The sequence below is a fragment of the Aspergillus niger genome (assembly GCF_000002855.4).
Source record: "Aspergillus niger supercontig An12".
Classification (NCBI taxonomy): Eukaryota; Fungi; Ascomycota; class Eurotiomycetes; order Eurotiales; family Aspergillaceae; genus Aspergillus; species Aspergillus niger.
This window is the reverse complement of record NT_166527.1, coordinates 129,035-142,422: the sequence shown is the minus strand read 5'-3', so window position 1 is coordinate 142,422 and position 13,388 is coordinate 129,035. Positions and strand designations below refer to the sequence as shown.

The 13,388-nt window shown below is 53.8% G+C and overlaps 7 protein-coding genes across 7 annotated transcripts; 4 read left to right on the top strand and 3 right to left on the bottom strand.

Moving 5' to 3' along the window:
• Positions 1-445: 445 nt before the first annotated feature.
• On the top strand, positions 446-1,308 carry An12g00570 (uncharacterized protein; the record flags this gene model as incomplete). The annotated part of the gene is made up of 2 exons (XM_001395108.3): positions 446-867; positions 924-1,308. 2 exons carry the CDS (start codon positions 446-448, stop codon positions 1,306-1,308), a joined length of 807 nt encoding a protein of 268 aa, XP_001395145.1.
• Positions 1,309-1,613: 305 nt separating this feature from the next.
• On the bottom strand, positions 1,614-2,323 carry An12g00560 (hypothetical protein; the record flags this gene model as incomplete). Its single annotated transcript, XM_059750639.1, has 4 exons — positions 1,614-1,810; positions 1,982-2,079; positions 2,147-2,246; positions 2,284-2,323. 4 exons carry the CDS (start codon positions 2,321-2,323, stop codon positions 1,614-1,616), a joined length of 435 nt encoding a protein of 144 aa, XP_059601758.1.
• A 1,038-nt stretch (positions 2,324-3,361) lies between these two features.
• An12g00550 (uncharacterized protein) lies at positions 3,362-6,807 on the top strand (the record flags this gene model as incomplete). The annotated part of the gene is made up of 8 exons (XM_001395106.3): positions 3,362-4,275; positions 4,335-4,561; positions 4,622-4,752; positions 4,815-5,061; positions 5,120-5,635; positions 5,693-5,799; positions 6,064-6,382; positions 6,578-6,807. The coding sequence occupies 8 exons, from the start codon at positions 3,362-3,364 to the stop codon at positions 6,805-6,807; spliced, it is 2,691 nt and encodes an 896-aa protein (XP_001395143.3).
• Positions 6,808-7,347: 540 nt separating this feature from the next.
• On the bottom strand, positions 7,348-7,809 carry An12g00540 (hypothetical protein; the record flags this gene model as incomplete). Its single annotated transcript, XM_059750638.1, has 2 exons — positions 7,348-7,571; positions 7,626-7,809. The coding sequence occupies 2 exons, from the start codon at positions 7,807-7,809 to the stop codon at positions 7,348-7,350; spliced, it is 408 nt and encodes a 135-aa protein (XP_059601757.1).
• Positions 7,810-7,955: 146 nt separating this feature from the next.
• On the top strand, positions 7,956-10,034 carry An12g00530 (uncharacterized protein; the record flags this gene model as incomplete). The annotated part of the gene is made up of 1 exon (XM_059750637.1): positions 7,956-10,034. The coding sequence occupies one exon, from the start codon at positions 7,956-7,958 to the stop codon at positions 10,032-10,034; it is 2,079 nt and encodes a 692-aa protein (XP_059601756.1).
• A 397-nt stretch (positions 10,035-10,431) lies between these two features.
• An12g00520 (uncharacterized protein) lies at positions 10,432-12,089 on the bottom strand (the record flags this gene model as incomplete). The annotated part of the gene is made up of 4 exons (XM_059750636.1): positions 10,432-10,547; positions 10,628-10,796; positions 11,126-11,719; positions 11,853-12,089. 4 exons carry the CDS (start codon positions 12,087-12,089, stop codon positions 10,432-10,434), a joined length of 1,116 nt encoding a protein of 371 aa, XP_059601755.1.
• Positions 12,090-12,490: 401 nt separating this feature from the next.
• An12g00510 (40S ribosomal protein eS24) lies at positions 12,491-13,242 on the top strand (the record flags this gene model as incomplete). The annotated part of the gene is made up of 3 exons (XM_001395102.3): positions 12,491-12,567; positions 12,847-13,094; positions 13,166-13,242. The coding sequence occupies 3 exons, from the start codon at positions 12,491-12,493 to the stop codon at positions 13,240-13,242; spliced, it is 402 nt and encodes a 133-aa protein (XP_001395139.1).
• Positions 13,243-13,388: the final 146 nt, after the last annotated feature.

Here is a 13,388-nt window from a genome sequence, read left to right as displayed (position 1 = left end):
CCTCACCCTCACCTCCACCTCCACCACCACCGCCCTATCCTCACCACCGGAGTATGTCACCAGCGCCTCACGTCCACTGCCTCCTTCTTCAGCCCTGCCAGACTTTCGCCTCTCTCTGACCGAGTCTCGCCGCCGCCCACGACTAACACTACCACCATTCATCCGGTTCCCTTCCATCCCACCAACCAATCCCTCAACACCCACGTCACGATCGTCACTTAATTCTTCCACCACCTCCTCGCCCCAACTCAGTCTTGCGGCTTTATTAATCCTCACCCACCTCACCTTCAGCTGCGTTTGGCTGTGGTCTCTGCCTAAACAACCCGATCGGGGGGGGTCCCTTCTTATCTTACTCTCCTCCCAACTCCTCTTCGCATCGTCTGAAGGGGCAACCCAACCTATCTCATCAACTCCAACCCATCTCTTGAATTCGAGACTATCCACCATGCCGGCCGCCAGCTCTGCCAGCTCCACCGCAAACGGTCGCTCCAGCCGATCTGGACCTTCCAAAAGGATCGTTGTCCTCAAGCTGTCTACCGATCTGCTGAGCCAGTTCGTGACACCACCGCCCGAGGGAAAGGACAAGAAGAGCAAACGGGGTAGCGTCAGCAATGCCGACTCGCCCGTCAAGATCCAGGAGCCTTCGTCCCCGGCTTCCTCGTCCGCCGAACTACCTCTCCCTCCCTCGTCCGTGGACAATGCCTCCGATGCTGCGTCCACGCCCGCCGCAGGCACCTCGGCTGCAGACACACCTCGTCGCAAGGGCGTTCCGGGCCCTAAGCCGGGCACCAAACGAGGCCTCAACCAGACCGGCGAAACCACCCCGAAGCCGAGAGGCAAGCCAGGTCCCAAGAAGAAGCCCCGACTGTATGTTCCTCCATCCCGACCAATTGACCATGGGTGCATTTGCTAACTGCTTCTAGTGATGACGGCACCGTCGACACTGCCAAGTTGGTGGCAGCTCACAAGCTCGGTCCGAAGGCCAACTTGGGTGCAATCAATGCCGGTCTACGTGCTCTGGATCGCACCGGGTCCCCATGCCGTCGCTGGGAGCGTAAGCCTCTTCAGCTGAAGAGTTTCACCGGCATCCAATGGATGCTGCCGTCTTGGCGTACTCCTCGCCCGTTGAAGTCCGAGGAGAACGACGAGGGTCAGAGCATGGCTCTCGAGACTGGCGACAGCGACAGCAAGGCCAACCAGAGTGCCAGTGGCGTCCCCAGCGAGAAGAGCACTGGCGACGGTGAACTCACTCCCGCTCCGCCTAACCTGACGGAAGCGTCTTCTCCCGCCATCGCCATGACTGCTTGAGGGGTCCTGCAACTGATGTTGCTTCCTCTACCAACGACATATTGTCCTTCCTGTACATTACATTTTGACACACTACTACCTTTATTCCTTCGACGTTCCTGGTGATGGTTTCTCTGTTTCTGCACTTGCGTGTTACTCGGGTTGGCGTTGGGTTTTGACGGTTACCGGACTTTTCAGCGGGCCACTCGCATGAGAGATGTATTTGAGGCTCTGCATGGGGACGTGGCGGTGCATACTGCACATTTCATGGGCTCTTCCTGTGTGAGCTGCTTGCTTGCTTTTCGCTGCTCGGTTTTCCTTACTATTTACCACTGTTTTGTATCAGTAGAGATTTCGCTTATGGGCTTGGGCAAGGGTTTGAGGGAATTTTCTTTTCTTTTGACGGCGATTGGCCGCATATTCGAGACATGAATACCGAAATGGACTGGAATGGCAGCATTGTCTGCGTTGTCCCACACGGAATTGAAGGCCGATTGTGCGCCTGGAGGGCCGCACGTGCTCACTACATTCATTTAGACTAGTAGCTGTCTTGTAGTCCGTAGATAACCGGGGGAGCCATTCCATGACTGCCGGCTAGGGAAGTCCTTCAGGCTGCTACTATCAAGGTATGCTTGCCTCTGTTGTTGCACTCTGAGATATATTTAGGTGATACACTGGCAGGAGCTGATGTTACGTCCACCACGCCTAAAAAGCAAAGACGGGGGAGATTCCCGGTAGCCAAGACTGTCAGCGTTTGTCGTGCTGCCCCCCATCATAGTGAAGGCCTCCATGCTGTAGAGTAATAGACACCGTATCCTAGCTACGGAGTGATGGTTTACCTTATTGTATCCTTACTTACGAATTCTCCAGTCCAAGGATGCTCCCGGATGAAGGAAGAATCGTGGGTTGAACGGTCCCGGGGCGTCCCCCATGGCGCCAGAGCCGGGGTGATACACACCCTGCATCATAGTCCCGCCCAATCTAGTCTAGACATACCAATATTGGACATCGAGGGAGATCCCCCCATCCGCTCCATGGATAGGTGAGAGTAAAAGGGAAATGAGTGACTGCTCAGCAGGTCGTCATTCCTGTTAGACAACAGCGGATGATGGATGAATGAATGCAAGGGCAGGGGGGAAAAACGCGGGGAGAATAGGCAAGAGAGGGAGGGGGAATTCTTCCCCCTCTCCTCATTCTGACAAGGAGTTAAACTAAGAGTAAATACCCGGGGATTGTTGTATGCCAACCGGACCTGTCTTGCGTTCCCTATGGATGGATGATCATGATCATAAGGAAGGAAGAAGGAGGAGGCAGCAGCAGAAGCCGAAGACAGGCGATCAAATCCTCTCAGCCCTTTTTTTCCCCGCAGTTTTTTTTTTTTTTTGTATTAATAGGAATCTATTAGTATAATTTAATATGAACTATGGCTCGGGTCAGGCCATCCGTCATGCCTGGTTCTGTTTCTGTCTGTCATACTAAAAGACTAAACAAGGACTTGACTGTTCTGGTCTGTTCTGCTCACTCTTCTCCTTGGGTCACGCGAGGTGTGCCCTTTTGGTCATTCACTGCGGTTCTGGTCTTTCTCTTTTTCCGCCTTGAGGATTCTTTTTTTGTTTTTCTTTTTCTTCACTTCTGTTTGTGCTGTTATTTCTGCTGGTTTTGAATGCCTGTGTGTTGATGTGAGCACGAAGCGCGTTTCTGGATTGATCGTTGGCTTCAATGTATGTATCTCTCTCACGCCTTCTACTATCGATCAGCCCTTTAGGGGGAGAGGTTGTGCTGCTCCACTCACGCTCCCCGGTTACGGAAGTTGCCCCAGAACTAATACTCCACGAGACAGTGAGCAAAGCAAGGCCAGCGAGTAGGGGGGAAAACGACAAAAGAACAAGGGAAGTTCCGGTGCAGAGTATAACAGCTGATCACGAAGAAAGAGAGCACGAATGAAACAGATATAAATTTTACACGGTGCAAGAAACAAATGGTACGAATTCAAGACATTATCTGAAGTACTGCTAAACTAACGGAGCAAGCGTTAAGTTAGTACCCGGCAGCAGCAGCAGCAGCAGCAGCAACCATGACTGACGCATCGTTTCCCCCTTCCGGTGGAGCTCCACGAGCAGCTGCTCTCACTACCTCAACCATCCCGACTAGTACTACTACTGCCTCCTCCACTGCCGCTGCTACCACCTCCTCCACTCCCTCGACTTACAACTACTACTCCAACGTCCCCAGCATCTCCTCCATCCCCCGCCGGTCTTCTTACGCTTCAGTGCTGTCGGGGACCGCCGCTCTCTCCCCTCCCACATTCAGCAATCATCCTTTCTCGCCCTTCTCCCCCTCCCACTCCACCTCCACCGCCTCGTATCCCCCGCCGCCGCCTTTCTCTCCCGAAGCCCGCCTGCTGAGGCCATCCGCCGCCGTGGATGCCGAGATGCAAATGAATTCCTCATGGAGGTCGTCCCCCGGCGATTCGCTTCCTCCTTACTCTCGGAAGTTTGCCAACCTCGCCCGCTTTGACCCGTGCTATCACAACCCGGGAGCTTTCGCCGACTCGGCCGCACCCTCCTTCACACCCTCATATCTCCTCAACTCCCGCTATGTCTCCCGCCTCGATGCCGCCCGTCGGGCAAAGCATGCAGCCCAGCGCGATGGCGCCATTCCCTCCACCACCTCGAACACCCTCTCCACTTCCTCCAGCCAGGCCAGCTTGCCCCGGATTGCACCCTCTCATCGGGGCATGACCTATGATATCATCGAAAGAGAACCCCCCAGCGACGACGACCATTTGCTACCCCTCCCCTCCCGATGGAGCGACGACGATAAATTCACCGGCCTGGAGCTTGGGAACGGAGGGTTGGAAGTCCGATACACCGGTCCGGTCAACAAGCATGAACATGAGGCTGCTGCCGTTCGGGCAGATAATCCCATGCCCCCGCAGTGCGGGATCTACTACTTTGAGATCACCATCTTATCCAAACCCAAAGAGGGGTATGCTGGCCGCTTTCATAACCCGTATGGTTCATCAGAATGCTGACTGGGAGGTATAGAATGATCGGAATCGGATTCTCGAGCCGGAAAGCCTCGGTAGAACGACTGCCCGGATGGGAACAGGAATCATGGGCTTACCATGGCGATGATGGGAAGTCCTTCTTCGGAGAAAGTCAGGGGCAGGGACGACAATACGGTCCGACGTTTGGAGCTAATGACACTGTGGGATGTGGTGTGAATTTCTCCACGGGATGTGCTTTCTTCACGAAGAATGGCGTGTTCTTAGGTACTTCCATACTGGCTGCCTTCCAATGTCGAGAGTATTACCTCAGCTAACCACTACCAGGAAATGCATTCCGGGAATTACGAAACCTAAAGGTCTACCCGTCGGTGGGCATGAAGAAGCAACCGCCCGTCCACTTGGTGGTGAACTTTGGGCAGCAGCCCTTCATGTTCGATATCGATGACATGGTCAAGGTGAGCCAACCTACAGGCTACTCTACCTTTGAGTTGTTAATGTAGCTAATGGTTCCGGACAGAAAGAAAAGTCGTTGATCCATTCGGAGATTGCTCTGACCAGCACGGCGAATCTGCAACCCCCGTTGGATGAATCGGGCCTACTGCAGGAGTTGGTGGCGCAGTTTCTTGCTCATGACGGCTATGTCGAGACCGCCCGCGCGTTTGCCGAAGAAGTGGCGGCGGAGTCCACGGCGTTGGAGAACGGTCGACAGGCACCGTTGAAGAAATACGAGGTGGAGGAAGATGTTGAAGCTATTAATCGGCAGAGTATGACTGTCTTCATCCTTGGTATTGCTTCGGTATTTCCATGCTAACTGGCCGGCAGAGATCCGCGCGGCTATCCTGGAAGGTGACATCGACAAAGCACTCAAATACACTAATGCCTACTACGCGAATGTATTGCAGACCTACCCGCAGATCCACTTCAAGCTACGATGCCGCAAATTCCTGGAGATGATGCGTCGATGCAACGAGCCATCACCGTCGCCGTCGAAGCGCGGCAAGTCGTCGAACGGGCTGTCGGACAGCAGCGCGGTGTTTGACCAGGAGATGGAGTTGGACGAGCAGCTTCAGGAAGGCGATGGCTACGAGGCGGACGGCATGGACATGGAGGAGACGGAGAGCACAGCGCGATCGAACGAGCTTCTCACGGAGGCGGTGCAGTACGGGCAGCAGTTGTTCCTGGACTATCCGCCGGAGGAGCGGGGCGGGGACCGGAAGATGCTGGACGACATCTTTTCCTTGGTGGCCTACCCGGACGCGCGACGGTCAGTGCATGGCCACTACCTGGACCCTGCGGGGCGAATTGCGGTGGCGGAAGAGTTGAACTCGGCCATTCTCGGTATGTCAATTGATATTTATTGGTGGTGGTAGTTTTGCCTTTACTAATTGAAAGCAGTGTCACTGGGTAAATCCTCGTCGGCCGCGCTGGAGCGACTCTACCAACAAACCGAAGTGCTGGTGAACGAGATTAGCGAGGAGGGCGGCGCCGGGGCGTTTATTAATGTGCGTAATGACTTTCTACTTTGAGCGGGCGATCTGGGTAGTCTCGGGAGTATTTTGTGTGAATGATTTGATTACATCTGGCATGTGAAGAAAGACTGTGTAACTGCATCTCATGATGGTCTGATTGCAGCAGGGGTCCGAGTTCCTTTTGGGGGGTGATTGTGGTGGTGGCTATGCCTCTTTCCTCTCTCCCTCCTCTGGGAAGAAGGGGAAAAAGGCGCTGTAGGTAGTAGTACATACAACGGCAGGCAGTGTAGGGAATAGCGAACTATGCAAATGCACACCGGTCCACTCTCTGGGCTTTCTGATGATGATGAAGACGAGGCTGATGCTGATGGTGATGAAACGAGCCAGGAGAGGATGGCAATTGGGCGACCGGATGGAGCAGTGGATGGAGACCGGACCAGCTGGCACGGGATGCTGCATCCATCAGGCACCGACCAGCCTCCCTGGTTTGCCTTGCTTGCTTTGCTTGCTGCGTATCATTTTCATCGGGAGTGGAGTCTCTTCCGGATCAGATCGGGGAGGGAACAAACAGTTGTCAGTGCATTATTCAGGAATGAGAGTTTATTTTTATCTTCAGGTGAGTGTCGAGCAGAATTCTCCAATTTCTCCCATATGTTGATACTCGTAAATGATGGTTGTAGTTTAGTAGATGAACTACTACTACTACACAAGAGAGTGAGTTGTCTGTAATGTCCGTAATGGCAGTACCGATAAACTTTCGCTGCCATGGGTAACTTTGCCCCAATCGGACCAATCAACTGCCATAAATCAGTTGCCGCCTTGATTACATCTTTTTGTGTTTCGTTCGACATCATCGACTGGGCGATTGCATGCATTATTTACGCTTTACTTATTCTCCCATTGAAACTCATTCCATCCATCAATTCAATCCGCCAGTCGTGCATGTCGCCCATTGGACCTGCAGGATTCGGTCGCTGCATTCTTCCTAGGCCCGACAAGGGCCCCTTCTACCTCGGATTCTTTTCCTCCTTTCCCCCCTAATCATAATTAGTTAGTTACTGGACTGGCTTGTGTCTGAAGCAAAGACACCATCTCCATTCCAGCGCCTAAAATTAATCTCTCTCTGCCTCTCTCTCACTCTCTCTTGCTGACTTCCTCTCTGGTCTCTCGATGAACTGGCGTCTCCAGTCCAGCTCATCGCTCCGACTAGTAGGGGTGCCAACTCACCTTCTGCCTCGACTTCCTCCACCTGTTCCGAAGAATCCTGCTGCGACTGCTGTTGTTACTTCTCCTCCCAGCCATGGATTCCGATCCACCAGCCGCTAATCATTTGCCCTGCATTCCCTCCCACGCGGCCACCAGTTCCTCTTCTGTTCCCCCCCGTTGCTGCTGTGGCCGCGATGACTGCGCATTCCTGCTCCATAACCATGTTGCCTTGGAGGGGCTCGAGAAGGATTTGGCAACTGCCGCGAGGCTGGGCCAGGTACGTTAGTTTAGTTTGCTTGATTTTTTATTTTTATTTTTTTTTTCTCTCTCTCTCATACTTTCCTACCCGTGCTTTTCCGTCGGTGGATTATTGTATTATTCATTTTTAACTTCGCTCGTTGGATGGTTCGCCGACGTCACCCTGGTTTTCCCGGCCGCGGGGGGGTTTCTTTGTCGTACAACCGGCCTCTTACTTCCCTGCTGTATAAGGATGGCCGGCCAGGGATCTTGCCTTGCCTTGGTTTCTCGTTTCTGCATGTCTGCCCATTGGCTTTTATTTAACCGCTGCATCGTGTTGCGTGACGCCCCTCTATCTATATCTATATCTATCTATATCCTCATACTCTCTCCTGTATACCCGCCCACCCACATACTTCTGTCGGGTTGCACATACTTCTTGTCTTCCCGCACATATTTGTTACCTTTTTTGGATGGATCGGTGCCCACCGTTGGAATTTGATCATCGCTTGCGCTCGCGAAGATGAATGCAACAGATTGCAGTCGATCGGGAGATACCTTCGTGGCTTCCTCGCCGCCATCATCACCACCATCCTCCATGCTGGCGTCGTCCCCAGTGCTCTCCCATTGCGTTTTTGTCCGTCATGACTGTTTTTCCAGATAAAGCTGCCATGGCAGCAGCCACTAGCAGCTCATCATCGCTAACCTTTGCTCTCCAGGCTCTACTCCACCGTCATGAATCCTACATGGCCGAGGCGGAAGAGGACCGCCATCGGTTACTCGTCAGCATTGAGAATCTAGAACGCGAGAAGCGGGAGGTTCAGGCTGAGAATGCCCGCATCATTGAAGAAAATCGCGGCCTGTTGGAACAGCTCGATGGCCTCAACAAGGCCGTTGCCGAGTCTGACTCCCACTCCAAGTCGCTGGAGACCCGCCTCGAGAGCACCGAGGCGGAGCTGCGCAAACTCACGCACTCAGCGGCTCGCGCCGCCGACCTCGAAGCGCAACTGGCGCAAATGGAAGCGGAACAATCCAAGTTGCAGGAGAGCCTGCAGTCCGCTCAGGAGGACTCCAAGTCGGCTGTCCAGAGATGGCGCCAGGCCGAATGCACCTTGCGGGACCTGCACGATCAGGTGGATCGCATCGAGAAGGAAGCCCGCGAGGAACGGGACCGACATGCGGAGCTGGTTCAACGTATGGAGCGGCGGCGGACCGTGGAACGGGAGCTCGATGGCGCCGCAGGTCGATTGAAGGGCGCCGCAGCGGCCCAGGAGTTGGGGCGCAATCGCGGCGGCGCGACGGTGGTCTCCCGCTTCGTCCGAGATATCTTGCAGGACAATGCCAACCTGCAGATGGGGATAATGGAGTTGCGAGAGATGCTAGAGAGCTCCAACCAGGAGGTCGAGAATCTGCGGGATCAGGTTCTGTCGCACCAGCCGTTGGCACCCGAGGACCAGGAGATCCGGCCGTCCACGACTCTCAGTCAGGAACTGGAGTCGAAGGAGTCGCGTCGGGTGTCGCAGGAATTTCACATCCATCACCATTATCACTCACCGACCATCAAGAAGGAGCGGGGTTCACTCTTCCGTCGCAACAAGAAGAGACGCTCCCTTGGCAGCGCGACGGTGCTACACTCGGTTGCAGGAACGCCCCTCACGCAAAGGGCGAATCACCGATCCAAACCCTCGACTTCCTCCGCTTCTACAATCCTTTCGCAAACCTCCGTCTCTATCCCTCCGACGGTCCCTCACCGTTGGTCATTGCAGTCCCCTGCGTCGGAATCGATGGCTAGCTCCCCGCAGTCGGCATATCAGCCATCATCCATCTTTGACCGGGTAGACCGCGGGTTCGATTCCTCCCAGCCGACAAGCCCTGATAGCACAGTCTTCTCATCGCCGCTGCGAAGCGGCCGGTTCAAGAAGGCACAAGTCGATGCAGCGTATCGCTCGCTGGATGGTGAGGGAGTGTCAGTACCGGGCATTGACGACGACCTGGTTCATGACTATTTCCAGCGTCGCAGCAGTGCCGAATACGCGGGCAGAGCGGCGATGCAGTCTGTCATTCCAGAGGAGAGGGAGGATGGGCGATCGACGCAATATGCCGAGTCCGCACGGGCTGCCTCTCCTGCCGTTCAGGACGGCATTTTCTCCACGCCCTATCGCGGCCCCCGCCGCAGCGCCTCCCACGAGAGTCTCTTTTCCGTGGCTGGCATGGACATTCACACTCCCAGCCGTCGTCCTTCGCGACTGAGCGACCTCCACTCCAGTGCTGTTCCGGTCCGCATTCCCCGCCGCATCATGTCCTCCAGAGCCGACCTGTTCCCCACGCCTCCCATCATCTCTCCTAGTATCGTCACGGCGGGCAGCGAGCTGGCGATGATAACCGACCAATCCCCGCAAACGCTCCTTGCCTCAGTGGCAGGCAGTCGCAGTCACACTCCGGTTGAGAATGACCCCGAAGACACAACTACCGCCTCATTCCGCAAACTCTCCTTGGGCCGTCGTGTCGGCGGCTGGGTCCGCGGGCACTGGGGCACAGCGCCCACCTCGTCCAACGAACCCAACGCCGAGACATCTACCACAACTTCTGCTTCTGCTTCCAACACACCCAGCCGGAGGCCCTCATCCGCTGGCTCCACCTCCAGAAAGAGCCGGCACCACCGGCCTCAGCTGGCCCCTCCTTTGCGCTTCCGGTACCCGGGGGTGAACCAGAAGGGCCCGATCCTGGGGTTCCGGCCTCCGTCGCGATCACGAGTGCCGGTGTCGGTGCATGCAGAACAAGTGGACGAGGGGCTACTCCGGGAGAGTCTTGCTGACTGCCAGTGAGACGCCACTGGTATATTGCTTTTAATTTTGAGAGTATCTTGTTGATCATGGTGCTGTCACTCTATTCAGTCACCATTCCATTGTTATTTTGAGCGTGGTCTCAGCATACATTGTGGTGTATGCGTGCATTCCCTATGTGGTTCATTACCTTTTCACTCATTCCTGGGTTGGAAGTGGGCGTTCCTTAGATATATTATGATACCCATGAGCGATGTCTATATTGCATAAATCAAATATACTACTAGCATTAGAAGAGAAGGTGTTTGGTGCTTTCTCTTAATAAATACATTACTATACAAATACCTCTTGAAACAGACAGTATACACTTAACTAAATCATCATTCTTGTCTATTGCTAAAATATACACCCATATCCATCCCCTTAATACACAGCAAACCTACGCAGTAATCTTATACGTCCTAATCGGAATAACCGTGGAATGAAAAAACCCCGTCTGCACTTCCTCCGCCGGCGACTCAAACGGAACCCGTTCCACCTTCAATGCACTCTCCTCTGCTCGACACGCACATCCCGTTAGTTGGTTTCACACACACACACACACACACACACACAGACATGAATAATATCCATACCAGTGTTTGAGAAACGGGAAGGGACAAACGCACCACAAGCATTCAAAAACGCGCCAAAAGTACGCTCATTGCGTAATGTCGCGGAGATGAGAAATTCCTTGACGGCGTATTTCTCGAAGAGGGATTTGACGGTCTGCACGAGGAGGGGGACGAGGTCGATGTCGTAGATCTGGATGAGTATTTGTCAGTACATTTAACTTCTGGATTGGGGTGAGGTGAGGTAGGTAGGTATGTAGGTATGTAGTGCAACGCGACACAGCAGCACAGTACACAACACAACACAGCATGATGCACACCATAGAGCTACGTAGCGTAGCTACCATACCCAAGGGAAGGGAAGGGAAAAAGGATGGAGTGGAAAATGCTGAAAATATGAACCAGGAAACTCGCTCCAGATTAGGCGATTGCACCCAGTAACCCGGTCCAGAGTTGCACATTGTCCATCCATGGTATACAACCCAATGAACATGAAGGAAGGAGAGAGAGAGAATAACGTACCAGATCCGCACCCAGCGCAACATCAAACTCTACCTTCCCACCATCCACCTCACCATCCTCCTTCATTTGGCTATCATCATCATCCTCATCCTCACCAACCCCCCTAGACAACTCCCTCCCCCACTCCCAAATCCACCCCTTAAACACCCCATCCCCATCTCCAGCTAACCCATTCCGTCCCGCGCAGTCCCCTATCTGCCTCATCAACCCCAGCTCCCGATCCGTAGCCACCACCACCTCCGGCTCAAGATACCTCGCACAGAACATCGACACGAGGCCCGTGCCGGCGCCGAGCTCAAGGACTTTCTTCCCGGTGATGTGCGCCCGTCCTGCTGCCGTAGAGAGGTACGTGGCGAGATGCAGTGCCGCTTCCCAAGTTCGGTGGCCGGTTGTGCCGGCGGTTATGATTGCGGAGCGGGATTCGGAGGTGAGGATTGTTCTCCGCTCTTTCGATTGGGATGAGGAATGGTGAGGGTCATCTTCTGGTGGCGCGGTGTAGGTGATGTAGGTGAGTTGTTGGGCTTGTTCGATTGAGGAGGGTTTGGGGAGGGTGAGGAGCGTGCTGTATTCTTCGAGGAGGGATTCGTTGATTTCCTATATTTGGATTGAATGAAATTGGGTTAGTGGGGTTGTTCCTAGGAGGGAATTGGAGAGAGAGAGAGAGAGAGAGAGAGGGAGGTAGGGTATGCAGCGCATACTCAAGGGATATGGATCAGGATCAGCGTACATCCTCCTCGGGGTTGGAGAGTAGGGATTCTAGTTTTGTGATGAGGCGCTTGAGCACGCGCGTGCGGTAGGCGGGTGGGGGGAGGGGATGGTCATTTGCGGCGTGGGATTCGGAGAAGAGAGTATTGTAGATGGTTTCTTGGGTGGTGGGGTGGAGGAGGTAATTGTCTTCGGGGAAGGTGAGGAGATGGGGATCAAGTTGTTGGAAGTATTGGGCTGTGAGGAGGGAGAGAGACATTTTGTATAACTCTTGACTCTCTGTAGTTGAGATAAAAAGTGACTACTATAGAATAGTTCGATGATACTGATAAGTAACTAGTTATCTTAGTGGATTGGATAAGTTAGTAAGCAATGCGCTACCCTAGCATAATTATCTAGTTCATTAGGTCTAGCTGTATCTGGTAAGGTATGTATTACTAAGGATACGCCCACAAAGGGTAATGTTCTAACTATATCCGGCTAGTGTAGCCTAGCCGAGCCCACAGGCGATGCACAACGAAACTCTGCCAAAATTGAATCGAGCGCATCTCGAGCCCGCCAACGACTGACAGCGACTTCGACAACCCGCGCCCCCCCGTTTCTGCCCTTCAGCTTCTCCCTGTCGCACGCAGATTCTCGCTGTCAACTGCACCTGCAACCATGGCCGACGCTCCCGTTACCCTGCGGACTCGCAAGTTCATCCGCAACCCCCTGCTTGCTCGCAAGCAGATGGTCGTGTAAGCTCCCTTCACCATCGAGCTGGAAGGAAAGGAAGGAGGAAAGGGAAAGGAGAATACAAGCGGATACAACAAGAGGAGGATTTAGGAGGAGGAAATTTTTCCGGATGGAAATGATCGATTTTTGAGCACACTCCAAGTATATACTAGAATATATTTTGTGTGTGTGTTTCAATATCGATTATTGAAATTCGGACATATTGGACAGACAACCTGGATATGGGGCAAACCAGCAAAGGAATAAACGGCATGCTGATGATTGATTTTCTTTTCCAACAGGGATGTCCTCCACCCCAACCGCGCCAACGTCTCCAAGGACGAGCTCCGCGACAAGCTCGCCGACCTGTACAAGTCCAACAAGGACCAGGTCTCCGTCTTCGGTTTCCGTACGCAGTACGGTGGTGGTAAGAGCACTGGCTTCGCTCTCATCTACGACTCCCAGGAGGCCCTGAAGAAGTTCGAGCCCCTCTACCGTCTGGTCCGCATCGGTGCTGGCACAAAGGTCGAGAAGCCCAGCAGACAGCAGCGTATGTTCACACCCACCTATACTATTTCATCAATCATTCGAAAACCGAACCAATACTCACAATCCCTACAGGCAAGCAACGGAAGAACCGCTCCAAGAAGTTCCGCGGTACCGCCAAGACCAAGGGCCCCAAGAAGAACAAGGACTAAGCGGATCGTCACGATGGAATTCCGTGCGGTTGAGAGAGAGGGGGGTCGTTGCAGGATTCGAATTCACTTTCGGATCATCGGATACCTTACTACTCGGACGACGACGAAGAATTAGAAGGAGACGAACGTCGACATGCGGACCCGGG